This window comes from Gopherus flavomarginatus, chromosome 18 (genome assembly GCF_025201925.1).
Source record: "Gopherus flavomarginatus isolate rGopFla2 chromosome 18, rGopFla2.mat.asm, whole genome shotgun sequence".
NCBI lineage: Eukaryota > Metazoa > Chordata > Testudines > Testudinidae > Gopherus > Gopherus flavomarginatus.
In genome coordinates, this window is record NC_066634.1 from 9,334,109 (window position 1) to 9,352,698 (window position 18,590).

Genomic DNA, 18,590 nt, shown 5'->3' on the forward strand with positions numbered 1-18,590 from the left:
TGAGACTAGGACCACATGCAGTGACTGGTGACATGGGGGGGTACTGGAGACATGGCTAGAGAAGGTCTGAATGAGGAAAGAGATAAATCTGTGGGGAGTTTCCTTGGTCACTATGAAAGTTCTGCTCACTGTGGACACTGGTAAACCCACATGGGTGTACAGCTCAATAAGAAAACCCGCGGGCTGAGGGAGCTGTGTATGGCAATGCATATAGTCATGGAGAGGTGTGTGATCAAAATGAAAAATGTCTCTGAGGTTCAGTACCGGGTATACGAAGGCACCAATGGCACTGCCCCACCAGGCCCACACTCGGAGCCCACAGTGACTACACTGGGGCCCACAAATATGTTTGGTGCCAGGGCCAACAAAAGGTTAATCCAGCCCTGACTGCCTGAGCACTATTTCAGCCTCACATTTTTGGGTGGAACTCCCACAGAGAGAGCTGCAGAGCACTCCCCCGCAACACACACGCACACACTCGTCCTGGTGTTGGGAGGGGAACAGGAGAAAGGACAAAAGAAGAGATGAAGAGAAAGGAGGGAGGGACAGGTGGATGGAGGAAACGGTGAAACACAAAGGACAAACCCTAATGTCCCCATGATTCTAAGGGACAAAATCCGAGGTGCGGAATAAAATTCTGCCTCCTTAAGCTCATGTTTTCCATGCCTAGAATTCAACTCTCACCAGATGGATCAGACTGAACAGGGTTCACACCTCCAGGAGGCTCTTACCTTCTAAACAGGGACGGCTGTTTTCTAGTAAAATCACTACAAGGGAAGGAGAAAACTGGAAAGAGGTTTCTCCTGGCGCTCACGTCCGTGAACCCGAATACTCTCTCAGTCCTCAGACAGAGACCTGGAGAAGGAGACTTGCTGAAGCAAAGCCACAGGGGTCTCTGAGGTTTCCCTAGCCCCTGGCCCCTGACTGATGTCAGGATCTCTCTGTGAGGTCACCACCTGCTCACCAACAGTCTTTGACCAATAGTGTGAGGTTCTGCAAAAGGCCTTTGTGATGTCACTGCCACACCCCTCCCTTGCTGTGCCAATGTCCTGCCCCTGGCCAGGCACTTTGGAGCTTTGAGCTACTCCCTGTGGATCACCTCACTGAAGGAGCTTTTCTATAGAGCATCCTCAGATGTCTAAGCACACGAGTGCCATGGCAATGAACTGACACACATGGCACCAAGATGAGATCATTAGTAGGCCTACCTATAGGAGAAGGACACCCCAGCATTAGTAGGGGAGAAATCCCTACTGAACATGCATTACACCTAGCAGCCCCTGCGTGGGGTCCGGCGGGGGCTGCGGAGGGGGGAGACCTGGGAAAGGGATGTTTGGAAAATGTCTGTGCAGCCGGGACATAGCCGGGGGGCGAGGGGAGAAGAGCAGGTGACCCCTGAGGAGCGGGGAGAAAAAGGGATTGCTGAGATCCCCTCGGAATTACCACTGCCCCCTCCGTGGAGACCCCCCTCCTGTCCTCTCCTGCCCTCTTTCTCCCTAGAGAGCAACAAGCAACATCCAGGCTGATACCCCCTTCCCTCAAACCCCTGAGAAGTTCCCTGTTCCCCTCCCCCCATTGTGCCCCATTTTCTCTCCCCTTTGCAATGGCCAGTTCAGATCTCAGGTTTGGGGTGTTTCCCCCCATTTTCACCTGCAGTGATTTGTCCTTGTGTAGGTGGGAAATGGTTCCCCCGAGTGATTTCTGAACTGTGGAGAGGCTGGGGTGGGCCTGAGACAGGGACACCTCTGGGCTGGGCTGGGGGGCCCACTCTCTGCTGGCAACAGGGCGTGGGAAGGGCCAGGAAGGGGAGGGGGGAGCAAGTGTCCCCCATAGAGAGGGTCCAGCCCCAGGCTGCTACCAGTAGCACATTCCTATCCTGGCTGGGGGGGGGGGCTTTCTCCAGCTGGGACCTGCCCCCTAGGCAGCCCCAGGCTCTGACCACACCAGCCCCGCCTGGAGCCCCCAGTGAGTGAGAGACCTCGGAGGGGGAGGGGGAGGGGGAGGGAGCACTGGGCCCTGACAGGAAAGTGACTCTCTCCCCTCAGATATTGGTGTTTTCCTCTCATGTTATCAAATATGCAGTTTGTGACACAATTTCTTTGCAAATCTCAAAGATTCAAATAAAATGATCTAAACATTTGCCCCACTTCTCTCTAGTTGTTTATTTCTAATTGAATATGCCCTGAGGTTTTCCTGTCTCTAATTATAAAATAATAAGAAAATCTCAGATTTACACCTTTTCTCAGATTATTGAACACAAAATGTTTGCAAATGTTGCCCATTTCCTCTTTATTCATTTATCATGTATTCATGTAAAACACTCAGATTTTACCTCCTATCAACAACTGATATAAAATCCCTCTGATTTTCCACTTTCCTCTCTATAATTTGCAAAATGGATCCAAAATCTCTGATTTCCACCCTTTGTCTTTCATTTCTGAACACTGATCTGAAAGCTCAGGTTTTCCCTCTGTGTCATTATCAAATGTCAATTAACAATCCTCTCAAGTTTTGTGCTGTTCCTTATGTTTCTAAATCCCCAAAACTTCTTCCTTCGGGGGAACCTGTTGCCCTGAGTCGCTCTCCATTCTGGATGTTGCAGGGGATTAAATTTCCCAGTGATTGTCTTTCCCCTCTCCTTTGAGGATCATTTGTTCCCTCTTTTAGCTCTATTAGATATTTGCCAAAGAAAGAGACCAGCCTGATATTTAATACACATCAAAGCCAGAGGCCTCCCCCTGTTTGGGGATCAGTGGTTCGCAGCTGGTAGTGGGAGAGTTGGCTGGCCCCTTTTCTTTTCTCCAGCTGGCAAAGGATGAGGGGGTCACTCTGAGTGCAGCATGTCTTGAGAAGTATCCCAAACCACAAGACAAATGGTCTCTGTGAAGGGTTGCTTCCCACAGTGCTAAGATGTAGCCACCTCTGGCAGAATCCATGGTGGCTACTATTTGCTAGTGACAGGCCACGGAAATTTCTTACTTATTTTGCCCCTTCATGCCAGGCCTGCACAACATACGGCCCACGGGCAACGTGCGGCCCGTGAAGTCTCACTGTGCATCCCGCAGCCGGGAATCAAAGGGCTCTGGGCTGCCCGTAGCCGCGGGGAATCCAAACCCCTTTAAAGTTCAGCCGCGGCCGGGATTCAAAAGGTTCTGAGCTGCCCGCAGCCGCAGGGAGCCCAGAGCTCTTTAAATCTCAGCCGCGGCCAGGATTTATAGGGCTCTGGGCAGGCGGGCGGGGAGCTCAGAGCTCTTTAAATCCCAGCCACCAGGGCCGGCTATAGGCCAATTTAACCAATTCCCTTGAATCGGCCTCGCTCCTAAGAGGACCCCTCCCCCAAGCCTCAGTACCAGCAAAAGCCAGTGCGCTGTACCAGGGTGGCCCAGTTTCCCCAGGGGGCAATTTAAAAGGCCTGGGGCTCCCAGCAGGGGCTGGAACCCCAGGCTCTTTAAATTGCCACCAGAGCCCTGCTGCTGGAGCCCTGGGTTATGGCTGCGGGGCTCTGGGGGCTATTTAAAAAGCCCAGTGCTCCCATTGCTTCTACCTCCCCGGCCCTTTAAATAGCCACTGGAGCCCCGCCGCTTCCCCAGGGTTCCCGCGGCTATTTACAGAGCTGGGGCAGTGGAAGCAGGGACGCCCCGGGTCCTTGAAATAGCCCCCAAGCCCCAGGCTGCTGCTGCTACCCTAGTGGGAGAGGGGGGAGGAGGAGGAGGAGGAGAAGGAGGCACTCACCATAGAGGATGGGCTGTACCCCCTGTACCTGCACCCCCTGCCCTGCCTGCAGCCAGCCCGTCCCCAGCCAGTCCCTGCTGCACCCCCTGCCCGCACCAGCCCCGCACCTCCTGCCCTGCTTGCACCAGTTCCTACCTGCAGCCTGCCCATCTCCAGGCAGCCCCACACCCCCTGCCTTGCCTTCAGCCCTGCACCAACCCCTGTCTCCAGCCAGCCCTGCACCCCTTTCCCTGTCTCCAGCCAGCCCCTGCCACACTGCCTGCCCTGCCCACACCAGCCCTGCACCCCCTGCCCTGTCTCCAGCCAACCCCGTACCCCCTGCCTTGCCTTCAGCCCTGCACCAACCCGTCTCCAGCCAACCCCTGCCGCACCCCGCTGCCTATAGCCAGCCAGTTCCGCACTCCTTTGTCTCCAGCCCTGCAAACCCATGCCGCACCCTCCCTGTGGCCCTGCCTGAAGCCAGCCAGCCCACCCCACAAATCTTGTCTCCAGCCTGCCCCACACCCCTTGCCCAGCCTGCAGCCAGACCCTACCTCTCGTATCCTCCCTCTCCCCCAACTCCAGCCAGCCCCATGTTCACTGGTGCCCTGCAGTTCCGAGGGAAGTAACCCTGCACACCTGCTTCAATGAGATGGGCAGGAAGCAGCTGGGACCCACACATGTGCACCCTAGCACACCCTAAGGGAGTGGCAGAGCTCATTTCTAGTTCAGACCCATCTTTTTAAAAAAGAACTTTTAGGTAGGGTTAACATACATCTGTACTTTCAAGGACATGTCAGGCTTTTTGGTTCTTAAATCGCCATCTGGGAGGAAAATACGGACGTATGGTAACCCTACTGGTACAAAAAAAACATACTGTGGCAGAACTTTTTATAGGGAACCGGTTGTTAAGAAGTGAAAGGCTTTTTTTCCCCCAATCACCCCTGCGGGGCCCCGCCAAAAATGTTCAAATTGGGCCCCGCACTTCCTAAAGCCGGCCTGCCAGCCATGGCCGGGATTCAAAGGGCTCTGGGCTGCTCACAGAGATTCCCGGCCGCAGCTGAGGTTTAAAGGTCTCAGGGCTCCCCACCGCCACGGGCAGCCCAGAGCCCTTTGAATCCCGGCAGCAGCTGAGATTTAAACGGCTCAGGGATCCCTGTGGCTGCAGGCAGCACAGAGCCCTTTGAATCCGGGCGGCAGCTCCAGGGGATGGAGTGAGGCTGGGATTTCAAGGGCTCAGGCTCCCCTCAGCAGCAGGAGCTCTGGGACCTTTAAATCCCTGCCCCAGCCCTGAAACGCTCCGGGATCCCCCAGTCGTCAGAGCCCCAGGCCCTTTAATTTAACCCTGAGGGCTCAAAGCCACCTCTTTGGCTGGGCGTCCCTGGTTGATTTAACATCAAGTAACACCTCCCCACCACCAACCTTCCTTTGTGACCCACAGCTGTTTTGGTGGGGCGGCACTCGGGAAGGAGGGTTTGTTTCTGCAGGGCTGGGCGGGGTGTTTCCGCCAGGCTGGGAGGTCCTGAGTGGGGGGTGTTTCCGCAGGGCCGGGGGGTTTCGGTCCTCAGCTGTTTTCTTTGGAGTATTGTGGCCCTCGCTGTTTTACTCAAAGTACTGTACAGGAACTTTTCAGGGGGATTAAGGCAAAATGCCACATTTATTAGTAATACAGGTATCAATTAATACTCTACGATATGCACATGAGATATATATCACAGTCATGCATTCACGCACACACACAGACATAAACACACTCCGTCTTGCTGTTGTTACCAACTAGTTGCTCCCCTTAACTGCACTGGCCAGGTGAGTTAGATGGGGGAGGGGTGGAGCTGGGCTTCTACCGATCCAAATCGATGGTCCGATGGTGACAAGATGAGATCCGGGGTCCTTCTGCAAGACACCTCGCATTTATAGCAGCTTCCCTCTTATGAAAATCTAGACCAGATTCAAAATCTGGGTCTGCATCCATTGGTCTTTGTGCTGCTTTTCTCTGGGTGTTGTCCCAATGCTGCTCAAAGAGGGTCTTTTCTAAAGAAGGTGCTTGCTTCTAATCCCTGAGGCCATCAATATGTCTGCTCTTCTTTATTGGGCCCACTTGACAAGTTGTATTGTCCTTTGCTCTGGCTCCCATTCCCTCTTCAACTGTTGTAGCTGTCTGGAGATGGGTGTCTTCCAAGCCTCACTCATTCACACCTCATTCAGTCAATAGAGCAATTGATTACAGAGTGCGGGGGAAGATCTTATTCTACTTCTAGCAAAAAGGCACATGTTTTCTTTTACTTTAACTATACTATCCTTAGGGGCTATAACATTTGATACAAAGTTTTCTACCAATTTTCTATATAGGGATCTAATACAAAGTTGTATGAAAATAGAGAGGCACAATGCCAAGTCATATGAATTACAAAATAACATCATGCCGGATGCAATGTCATAAAGATAAAGATACTTAATACAAAATAACGCAATGCAACGTTATAAAGATTTATAGAGATAGTTAATACAGAGATTTCTCTACATCACCACTTTACGAGTTGTGCAGGCCTGCTGACAGCATTCGCGGGGCTTCTTGCTCGTGTGGATTCTCTGATGCTGAATAAGGTGTGAGCTGCGACTGAAAGTTTTCCCGCACTCACTGCATTCATAGGATCTCTCCCCTGTGTGGATTCTCTGATGCCGAATAAGGTGCGAGCTGCGACTGAAAGTTTTCCCGCACTCATTGCATTCACAGGGCCTCTCCCCTGTGTGGATTCTCTGATGTTGAGAAAGGCCTGATCTGTAAGTGAAGTTTTTCCCACACTCAGCATATGTTTTTTTTTTTTGCTTTTCCCTGTAGATTTCCTGCTGTATTCTGGTTTCCTTAAGGCCCTTCTGAGTTCCCTGACAGGAAATAAATTTATCCATTTTCTCTCCTGGCTGGTTTCCCTGCTCTTTTTCTGGTCTGTGCTGAACCTCACACATCATTGCATCACCTGCTGTGATAGAGACAGAAACCTCAAACAGGGATGGAAAGGGGAAGGCCAAACCAAAACAAGTGCTAGAGAGAGGACAAATAAAAATCAGGAACTCAGCTCCCCCCAACAGGAGAGAGGAGGGGATCAATTCAGCCTGTACATCCCATCCAACTTCACAGGGGGAAGGGAGAAAGCTACTGCCCGGTGTCTGCTAGCATCTAGAGGAAGCCTTTAGCTATATTTACCCTGCGGATGCGACCCCTGCTATGGACAATAATGAACTGAGAGACTTCCCAAGAGCTTTGTAGGGCATCCTAGATGTTTCCTTCAGGCACTTACAGATTCTGAGTTGGTTTAATGTTTCCTCATCTGTGTGGGGAGATCTCAGGATCTCTCTTTCCTCTGAACCCTGGAGCTCTGGGACCCATGGCTCTTCCCCTTGTTCCAGCTGGGAGATCATATCACGTTGGAAAACCAGAAACTCCGCTCAGATGAAAGAAAACAAAGGAGTTCAGTTGATTTCATACAACTTGATCATCAAAAACATTCTGTTAATTTATCTTCAGTGCTTAGTGTGACCTAGTGTGCCTGGGGCAGTCCTCACTGAAAATGCCAAGGTCAGAGCAGGCTGAAAAAGGGAGAGCAGATGCTCCCCAAACTGGTGGTTAACACTGAAGTTAAACTCACTGACCAGTCACAAACTGTGCTTCTGATCCCACACACTGGTTAACGAGACTCTGAAAAAAGAAATCACACGGCCCCCCTTTATTGCATGACAGTTCTCTGACTCCTAATCAGCAACTAGGTCCCGTACAGTGAGAGGTTATTTCAAAACTCTGCTCACTGTGATACAGCATGGCCAGAGGGCAGCAGGAGAGTGATCCTAATTGGATCCAGGAAGTGGGTGGGTAGAAGGTTAGCCACATTACCCAGGTTCGGATCTCATCCAAAATACCATGCTGCCAGCCAAACCTTTAGCAGTTCAACTAAATGTTTAGAAGAAAGAACAAATGAAAGAATGAAGTTAAATTCCATCCTTCCAGACAATTCTTTAGCATCTAAACTAAAGGTTTAAAAGAAAGAAAGACAGAAAGAATTTAAATGGAAAAGCAGTCAGATACATTCCAAAATGGATATATCAGGTTCTTAGCAGTATTGGTGAGTTGCTGGCTTGAAAGTCTGTCTGGAACGCATTCACAGCTTGGATGGGTCATTCAGTCCTTTGTTCCAGGGTTCAGTTTGTAGAGAAGTTGCTCCAGAGGTAGGAAGGGGGATTGAAGACAAGATGGAGATGATGCAGCTGCGCTTTATATTCCTTTTGCCATGTGGCTTGTACTTCCTGTGTCCCAAACACAAGCTTCACAGCACATGGCATGGAAAAGCTTTGGAGGTTTCATTACACAGGCAAACCCCGGCATGTCTTGCTGACTCAATAGGTGTATCCCCTTGGTCCATAGGTTCATTGTACAGCTGATGACCCTCAATGGGCCATCAAACATGTTAGGCAATGTTGATGCCAATATGTCTGGGGGTGTCACCCAGAAAAACTGCACAAGTCTGGAAATACAGATATACCTTACATATCTGTAACTCACAATACAAAGGTGATAGAAACATAGAAACAAAATTATCATACTTGGCAAATCATAACATTTTCACTGAAACTTTACATGGCATACCTAGCATGATTCATTGCAATTTTATCAGATTATATTATTTTATTATTAATACCAAAGTGTCTCACAATTTCATGCAGTCTCACACTTGCTAAACTAGTGAATTCCCAGGACCAGTTCCCCAGGCCCTTGAAGATGCCAAACATTGTGCTTAGGAGGGATTGAAATACCCACATATCTGCTGGGAACACACACACAGACACTGTGTCAATCTGTACCCCTGTGTTCACTCTTCTAGAAAATTATGATCAATTTTGTACCCAGTATGGCTTGTGAGGTATCATTAGAAAACGCATAACCTACTGAATATTATCCTCCTGTTAAAATGTGTAGTAACACTGTATGTCAAATTGTGAGATTTTACAGTATGATATTACTGAAAAAGTTACAGTTCTGGGGAACACCCACAGACCAGTTCCTCAGAGACAGCAAGGCAAACAGCTGGTCAAACAGCCATTCTCCTGCAGGGGGAAGGTGTGAAGACATTAAGGGCTGGTCTACACTACGGGGGAAAATCGATCTTAGATACGCAAATTCAGCTACGTGAATAACGTAAATGAAGTCAAATATCTAAGATAGGATTCCTTACCCATCCTCACCATGCGGGATCGATGTCCGCCGCTCCCCCTGTCAAATCAGCAACTCCGTTGGGGTTGGTGTTGTTCCGGAATCGATATAAGCGCGCTCGGGGATCGATATATGGCGTCTAGATGAGACGCGACATATCGATCCCCGAGCAATCGATTTCAACCCGCCAATACGGTGGGTAGTCTAGATGTAGCCTTACATTCCATCACAGGGACCTATTGAGGCTGTTGTGGAAAACGACCACAGGATTAATATTTGAATCAGCTCAGCCTGAGGCTCTTTTCTTGGTTACAAGCACGCAGGGGGCGACAGCTATTGGAATACTGTTCCCGAGCTAAAAATCACACAGCCTTTTACAGCTTAAAACCACAAACAATAACACATACGTTGCACGTTAATTTCCTTATTTGGAATATATTGCAAAATATGATGCAGGTCAAAAGCAAGCTGAACAATCAGTTTTCCATATTTGGCCTTTCCTGTTATTTTTATTACACCTGGTGATATGGGAGCAAGACTCTCCATGTCTCAAGAAATGTCACTACCAACCTAGGCCATTTTCACATGCTGGGGTGCAATCCAGATCAGCGAGGAGTTGTGTCATCTGTAATCCTGATTGAGATTCAGTGTTCTGCTGCTGGAGCTCCCGTCTGGATACTCCCAGCCAGCGTTCAAGGATGCACTGAGTGTCTGTATGATAAGTAACCCTGGACTGGCAGCTCTGACTCCAGCCGCCTGCTTGTTACACCCCAAGCACATTCTGGTTTGGGTAGAGAAGGCTCAGGGTTTGAGAGAAGACTGGGGGTAGGAAGCTTCTGTTCATTATGCTGGACCTAACCCCAGTTTTACTTGAGTAAAAAGGAGATATTTGACATTGTGTGATGCTGCTCCTGTGCTCTGTTCCCAAAGTGTTCTGCAGCAGAGGAGGGTCTCTGGTAGTATGTATGTTACTGGCCTATTGGGGTGATGCTGAAACAGGACAGGGTACAGATGGCATTGTGGGGGTGGCATGAACCTTCACTCTTCATTTCCCCTTCCAAGAACAGAAGGGACAGGAATCCTTACCCAGCAAGACCATCGTCTCATAGTTCCCCTGCATGACATCTCTGTAGAGGGCTCTCTGAGTGGGGTCCAGCAGAGTCCCCTCTTCCCTGGAGAAATACACAGACACCTCCTCGAAGGTCACCGGCCCCTGAAAGAGCAGGAGTCCAATACTCAGTACCTGCTGACCCACTCACAACCCCACTATTCACGGAACAGCAGCACCAGGGAAATGGAAGCTCCGGGAGGCACATGTTAACAGAGTCCCACCCCACCTTGCTTACAGCAGCCAGGAGGCATCAGAGGGTAGAAAGAGAGAACCTTTGTGTCTCCCGTCTGACAGACAGAAGCAGGGTCTTCACATTTATCACATAGCTACTAGCCAGAGCTTAATATAGGAGATGGGGCTGTCTCTGGACCCTGATAGTGGCTCCCTGGTAGGAATCCAAGCACTCTCCAAATAAAATATATGGAAGAAAGGGGAAGTCAATCATAAAGAATAGAAGTTAGAAGGTCAGAATTGTAGTGCCCATTAACAAAGGTTTAGAGAAAATAGAGCCTATCAAACTAATGGGATATCCTTATTGGATGAGATCAAAAGTTTGGTTGCAGCTAGTAGTATTGATGTAATATACCTAAACTTCCGTAAGGGACATGACTTAATTAGCACAATATTTTTACTAAAAAGAACTAGAATGATACAAAATAAACACGGCATACATTAAATAGATCAAAAACTCTGATAGTAAATGGGGAACCATGATCGAGTGGATTTCTTTCTAGCAGGTTCCTGCAGGGATTGGTTCTTGGCCCTGTGCTATTTAACATTCTTATCCATGACTTAGAAGAGAGTACAAAATCATCACTGATAAAGTTTACAGTTGCCACAAAGATTGGGGTTGGTGGTAATTAATGAAATGTCAGTAGATTCAGGCTCCATCACTGAGAGTCTGGGAAGTTGTCCCAGCCCTGGCTGGAGGGTTATTTTCTGTTCCACAAAGAGGGGAAGTTCCATTCCCAACTCCTGTGCCTTGAAATTAGGACCTATCTGACACTACACCCCCATATTCATCATAGAGGTATGATTATAATATGATTAGGACATAATTATGATCTATTTTGTAGAAGCTGCATCATGTGTGGTCACTGGAAAAGTTCTGATTTGCTGAATATGATTCTCCTATTTGTGTGCACATATCATGTTCGTATCTGAAGTTATGGATATTGACTCTGGATCTGTATTTCAAATGTGCTTACTCTGGGTAACACCCACAATGAGCCTTTCAGGTACAACAATGAAGAAGCCAGACAGTGCTGATGGCTCAACAAAGACAATGGACTGTGGAAGAGCTTAGCCTTCCTGTGAATGTTTCAGCCAGCCTATGAGTCATGGCTACTATGACTCAGCAGGGCCTGTGACCAGACCACATGACACTAAACTCCATTTTAGTACCTGTATTTTTCCACAAACTGGACTAGGAACTGAGTTTGGAACAAAAGGTTCCCACCATATGGAAAAGGTACATAAGGTGGGGGGTGACATCATCTCTTGGCCTCATTCTCCACACAAGAGAACTTCTGGAAACAACTGAGAAACAAAAACGGATGTGGGGGAAGTGCTGCTCCCAGGATCAAGAGATTTCTAGCTTGTGTATGGAAACTTGGGGGACTGCTTGTACCATCAGTCAGGGTGAGAAATTGCTAATTCAAATTCTATCCATCTAGTATGTTATGCTTAGTCTGAGTTTTGGTTATTTGCTAAATAGTCTGCTTTGATCTGTTTGTTATCACTTATAATCACTTAATCTATCTTTCTGCAGTTTGATGCTTTATCTTAACCAGCGTATTTTGAATGAAGTGTCTGGGGAAAATCTCAGCTTGTTGTGCACATCTGTCCCATATCGAGGGGAAGGGGAACTACATTAATGAGCTTGCATTATAGAGATCCCTGTGCACTATAAGATGGTATCATTCTGGATTTATACTACAGCAAGTGTGCAAGGTTGGGGAGTGGGAAATTGGCTCTTGTCTTCTATCTGTCCTTGAGTGGCTTAGGTAACGCACTCAGGTAGCTTAGTTGGCTGCATGGCGCCACCTGCTGTTGTGTTGGGTGATAACAGGCCCTGGAGAGGCTGGCGAAATCTCCAGCAAAGCAGTGTGAGAAGGGCCTGCCCAGCGTGAGGGTTAGAGGACACAGCAGTTCTCAGAAGCTCCAAAAACTGCCTCCTGGGGGTGACAACCCATCACGCCCTACACTACACAAGTCTCAGCAGGTTTGTCACATGCTGTCCCCTCCCTTTCTCCACCCGAGATATTTCCTGCTTCCCACCACCTCTAGCAATTCCCACCCTCTTATGCATTTACTGCTCCTCAACCTCCAAGCAGAGCCCGCCACCCTGATAATCTCTTACCTGAGCCAGCTCCATTGCAGCCATTTCCTTGCCCCTGGGAGGACGAGATGATCTGCAGCGAAACATGGATGTTATTCTCTGGCCTGCCGGGGTGAAAAGGGCAAGGTGTGAGAATTCAGACTAGGCTTTTGTCCATTCCCCAAGCCGATTCCCCACAGCTTTTCCCCTGCTAATGCACATTCTAGGTTCTAGCACACTGTGAAGCACAGAGTGACCTTATTCCAGTACAGGCCTAGCCCCCTCCCACCAGGGTGTAACCCTCTGACACATGGGGAAACCCTCCCAGTAACAGTCTCTCTCTTACACGTATCAAGTTTGCGGACAACACCAAGCTGGGAGGGGTTGTAAGTGCTTTGGAGGATTGGATTAAAATTCAAAATGATCTGGACAAACGGGAGAAATGATCTGAAGTAAATAGGATCAAATTCAGTAGAGACAAGTGCAAAGTACTCCACGTTGGAAGGAACAATCGGAGGCCAGAGAAGAGCAGAAAGAAAGGAGTCACTTTGGGATTCTCCCTGTCATTGTCCCCAAGGCTGCTGTCTCAGGTTTACAAAGGTGTTTCATGTTCCAGCCTTTATACAGTCTCTCCTGGGAGTGCCCCTTTCATGGACTGGGCCTAGTTTTAGTTTTTGGTAGTTAACAATCTTGGTTTATTGTTCATCTAACCAGTATGTGTGGATTGAAGTGTGTTGGAAACTCTGTTTGGGATAACAAGCTGGTGCATGTCATTTTCCGCTGATGAAATGACAGACTTCATATGAGCTTGGGTCGTTCATTAGCGTGCTGGACAGTGCAAGATGCACATTTCTGGGGGAAAGTCGGGCACTTGAGAATTTGCTGGTTTTCTCCTGAGGTGTAATTCATGAGTGGCTGTCTAGCAGCACTCAATACTGTGTAGCTGGGAGTGAGTTACATGCTGGAGACTGTGTGTTAATTGGCCAAGAGGGGCTGTTCTCGCGGGAAAACAGTGGAAAAGGCACCCCATGCTGGAGGACTGAGGGGACAGCTATTTAACAGTCCAGATTGTACTCTGGGTAACATCACAGACACTCATTATGACAGAGCCTCTTACAACACAGAGAAAGTAAATCCATGTCCCAGAAATCGAAGACTCCAGACAGAGGGCAAGTGTCCCTGGCACTGCTTCTTGCTGACAGAGAGGTTCAGAGACAGTGCGAGAATCCTGGGGAAGCCGGGAACAGGAAGCATGGGCTGGCGGGGTTCGGTGGAGAAAGGGAACAGGAAGGGCAGGGATATTACTGAATCCAGGATCTCAGCAGTACTAGATGACAGGATAGCACATAGTGCAGCCCATTGGAAAACACAATCCCAACTATACATACAAAATGATGGGGTCTAAATTAGTTGTTTCCACTCAAGAGATGGATCTTGGAGTCACTGTGGATAGTTCTCTGAAAACACCCACTCAATGTGCAGCAGCAGTGAAAAAAAAGTGAACAATGTAGGAAATAATTAAGAAAGTGATAGATATGACAGAATATCTCATAGATCATATTTGTAAAAACAGCAAATAAATCCATGATACACCCACATCTTGAATACTGCATGCACATGTCACCCCATCTCAAAAATAGATATATTGGAATTGGAAAAGGTTCAGAAAAGGGCAACAAAAATGGTTAGGGGTATGGGACAGTTATGCCAGACCTAATCCCCAGTTTCACTGTGCAATACGGCTCCTGTGCTCTGTTCCCAAAGTGTTCTGGCAGCAGAGGAGGGTCTCTGGTATTATGTGTGTCACTGGCCTATTGGGGTGATGCTGAAACAGGACAGGGTACTGTGAAAGTAAAATAAATTATTTATTAAGAATAGAAAGGATTAAAGAAATGTTTTCTGTATCTTTAAGCAAAAATGTTTGGAATGTTGCAACCAGGTGTCAGGAATACAGACATTAACATAGAACAATTGCACCGTTTAAGGGCAATTGGTGAAGCATTAGCCTTAGATCGATAACAGTTAGTAAGGAAATAGGATATGCATGCTGTGCCTCAGGTGAATTTTCCTGTTTTGCTTACTTTGTTCCTTTGTCTAATTCCCGCTCTTTATCTGTATAAATAAGACTGTTTGGGTCTTGCATGGCCACTCACATATTCTGAATGTTATTGGCGGAGCGCTGCGCTAATAAACAGAGTGGTCTGACAAATTGTGAGTCTTGATTCTAACTTTGACAGTACAGATGGCATTGTGGGGGTGGCGTGAACCTTCACTCTTCATTTCCCCTTCCAAGAACAGAAGGGACAGGAACCCTTACCCAGCGAGGTCACAGTCTCATAGTTCTCCTGCATGACATCCCAGTAGAGGGCTCTCTGAGTGGGGTCCAGCAGAGCCCACTCTTCCCTGGTGAAATACATAGCCATCTCCTTGAAGGTCACCAGCCCCTGAAAGAGTAAGAGTCCAACACTAAGGACTTGCTGCCCCACTCACAGCCCCACTATTTGTGGCAGAGAAGAGTGAATCAAATGGAAGCTCTGGGTGGATCATAGTCAGGAGAGTCCCACCTCGACCTGGCTCAGAGTATCCAGCAAATGCCAGGGTGAGGGGATGAAGAGAGAGCCCCTTATCTCTCCCAGCATATCCATCACCCCCCTACTAGCCACTGACTGATACAGGAGATGGAGCCCCTAGCAGGGTCCAGGGAGAGCTCGCTGGTAGGATGCCCAACACCCTCCTCATTGTGAGGAGCGGGATATGAAGGGAGAGGCAGCTCCAATAAGCCTGACTCATGGGTGTCCCCTTTATATCTCACAGAAGCTGATGGTTAATGAGGTCAGGCTCCAGCACTAGGAGTCTGGTCAGTTTGACTAGCTCCATGTAGGTGGGTTATTTTCTCTCTTCACAAATTAGGGCATTTCCACCTCCAAACCTCCTGGGTCTGTTCCTAGAATCTAGGCCACTTAGTAAATAACTCCCATCAGGTCTGCCACACCCTGGCCTCCTCCTTTCCCACGCTGTGAATTTCCTGCCCCGCTCCAACCTCCAAACCAGACTCTGCAAACCTTCCCACCTCTGGTGTATTTGCTCTCCCTTTCCTCCAGCAGGAACCCACCAGCAACCCCCCGATAATCTCTACCTGGACTGACTCCACTGCAACCATTCTCTTCCCTGTCCCACGCCAGGCTGGGAGGAGCTGGAGCAAAACATTCTGCAGCCTGTCTGGGGGAGAAGGGCAGTTGTGGGCATTTCAGAACCGGTTTTAGTTAATTTCACATCATAATTCCTCCAGGTCCTTTCCCTGCAGACAGACACCCTAGATTCTGTCATGCTGGGAAATGCTCAATCTGTTTATTACAATTTAGACCTGGCCCCTCCTGCCAGGCTAAGTCCACAGACACATTTTTAACCTCCCTTCTCTCTCCCCTCACCCCTTCTCTGAACACAAGGCTAGAAAAGAGCAGAACCAAAGCAGTCACTGTGGGGATTCCCTCAGACACTGACCCCACGGCAGCCACACCCCAGCAGGGGGAATATGGAGTCAGGAACTGGCTTTTGCTCTGTCTGATCCTTTTTTTGTTCACTGGAAAGTGGTTCTAGCCCCAGGATGCAGCAATACATGTGTCTGGGTGGACTAGAGAGCTGGAAATCTCTCCCCCACATTCATTTCTCCACTGCCCCATTCAGTCTCTCCTTCCCTGTCCCTCTGGCTGGGACAGTCCCATTCCTGGGGGCTTTGCTCTCCCATGGCTGGATTTCCTCCTGGCAACCGCTAATGGGAGGAGAAATGAGGTGGTGTTGTTTGTGCAGAGTCACTTTCTTGACAGACCCTAGGACATTCCCTGAGGTCTTTAGTTACCTGGAGACTCTGGCTCAGAATTTAGTAGTAACAGGGCCCAGGACTGCCCTAGGGGGCTAGGACCAGCTGCAGAAAGTCATCCCCTGGGCCGGGCAGAGAAGAAGCTTTAATTAAGGTCACTTCCCAGCACAGAGCCCCACTGGGGGAGCAGCAGCTGCCAGCCTGGTCTCCCAGATCACAATGGAGGCTGTAGCATCTGACCCAGGGAGCTGAACCCCAATATCCTGAGCAGAGAGGGACAGAGTGTTTCAGCAGCTTCCCTCCTTTAGCTCTCTGGGGAGAGCAGCTAATGGGAGCCCCTCCTCACAGGGAGAATGGCTGATCTCATTTGACCCACTGTCCATCTGGAATCACTCCTTGTCTTTCCATACAGTGACTCTGGATTAACACGGTCTCAATGACACCGGATTTCAGAAAGAATGAGTTCAGAACGCTGTGGAAAAGACCATCGTGTGGCAGTGCTGACTCCCTTCCCACCTCCCTCACCCCCGCAGATCTAGGACAAGGACTGGGGGCAAAAATTTTCCAAACGGAACCGAAAGTTCCTGCAGTTTTCAAAAGAGGAGAAAAGTAAATTCTGTGATTTCACACTAACAGTGTTTGCTAAGTGGACAGAAAGCTATCCCAGTGACAGGGCACGTGACTGGGGAATGGACTTGGTGACCTGGTGACTAGGAGCCAGGACTCTGGTACAAGTTGACCAGAGAGAAGGATCATGGTTAGCAGCAGCCCCCAGACACCCCCTAGTACCCAGAGCCGAGACCCCCCAGCCAGGGGCCCCAGACACCCCCCAGCCAGGATCCATCAGTTATTCCCTGGGACGCAGACCCCAGAGTCCCAGGCCAGGGACCCCAGATACCCCTCAAAGCCCCACCGGCCAGAGAAACCCCCACCACACCATGATTGCCAGGTTGGGAATCCCAAAGGGTTCCCCCCACCAAGAGCCCCCAGCAGCCAGGGACCCCCTCAAGGGACCCCCCCCACTGGGAACTCAGTCCCTCACTGCCTGCCTAGGAGCTTCCCCACCCTCCAGAACGATCTACCCTGACATTTGCCTGGGACCCCATCCTCTACCCAGTGTGACCCCCTGATGCTTTACAGTGCGACCCATCACTCTGCTTCCCTGGCATGCCCTCACCTAGTGCCAGGGATCCCCTCCCCCAGCTCTGTGCACTGGGCATGGCAACAAAACCAGGAACCAGCAGGGGAAGCACAGACAGAGCCACTGGCACAGAACCAGGCTCCCTCTAACCCTCTGTCCCTCCTCCCCAAGAGACACCCACCCCCACTGTTCTGCAGCCACCAGGCCCCAGCGATACCCACCTCCAGGACCCATAGCCTCAGGGATGGGCACATCAGAACCACCACCCCCGAAAACCCCAAACCTCCACAACCCACCAACCTGACTAGGGTAGCCCCCTGCCCAGCCACCCAGAGGCCTCCCCCTACCACAATGCCCCTTCAGCTGCAATCTCCCCACACAGACAACTTCCCTGCCCTGCAAGTGTTACCTCACAGAGTGGGAGAAGTGACTAGAAAGTTAAGACCACCTCCTGCTGGCCAGTCACACAGGCAGAGGGAGCCTGGGGAGTGCTTCTTTAACAGGAGAATGGAAGGCCTGGAGGGCAAGAAAGATCCACGGGCTGTCACTAGCAAATAATGGCCACCATGGATTCACCCCAGAGGCGGCTGCATCTTAGCACATTGGGAAACAACCCATCATATTCAATTAGAAATAAAACAACTAGAGAGAAGTGGGGCAAATGTTTGGGGTATTTTATATCAATCTTTGAGACACGCAGAGAGAACCCTGTCACAAAGGACATTTGATAACATGAGAGAAAACCACCAAGATCGGAGGGGATTTGATGTTGCTATTAAATAACTAGTGGAAAAGGGGGACTGTTGGACTGGATTTTATATGACTGTCCAATACATAAACAGAATGTGATGGTCCCCCCCGGCCACGGGGCAACCATTCACGTGAACAGCTCAGAGCCCTTTGAGGAGCTGATTTAAGGGCAGGGGGGAGCTGGAAGGCTCCCTGGACAATGGAAGGGGGCAGCAGGGGAATTGGGAAATGGGGTCTGGGCAGTCTCCATGGGGGATGTGCTCCTCCCTTCCCTTCCCTGCCCTGGCAGAGAAGGGAACCTCATCTCATCCCACTCCAGTGGGAGCCATGTTCTGGGGAATGACCCAGGGCAACAATTTCCCACCCAAACAAGGACAAATAGCTGCAGTAAAATGGGTGGGAAAATCCACCCCCCATCGGAGAGATTTTAAATTGCCATTTGAGAAGTATGGAGAGAAAAGGGAAAATCAGAGGCAATTAGAGAGCTGATCATTGGGGGGGGGGAGGAGAATCTCCCTGGATTTTATAGCCACGTGTGAA

At 49.5% G+C, this 18,590-nt stretch overlaps 1 protein-coding gene across 1 annotated transcript in view; it reads right to left on the bottom strand.

Moving 5' to 3' along the window:
* LOC127036605 (zinc finger protein 560-like) overlaps positions 1 to 18,590 on the bottom strand; it is an 813,726-nt gene that overhangs the window by 559,009 nt on the left and 236,127 nt on the right. Inside the window, exons 2-3 of the mRNA XM_050927661.1 lie at positions 14,660 to 14,786; positions 12,385 to 12,467 (exon numbers count right to left, since the gene is read on the bottom strand). Coding sequence (XP_050783618.1) covers positions 12,385 to 12,467; positions 14,660 to 14,786 — 210 coding nt within the window. The remainder of the gene's footprint in view (positions 1 to 12,384; positions 12,468 to 14,659; positions 14,787 to 18,590) is intronic.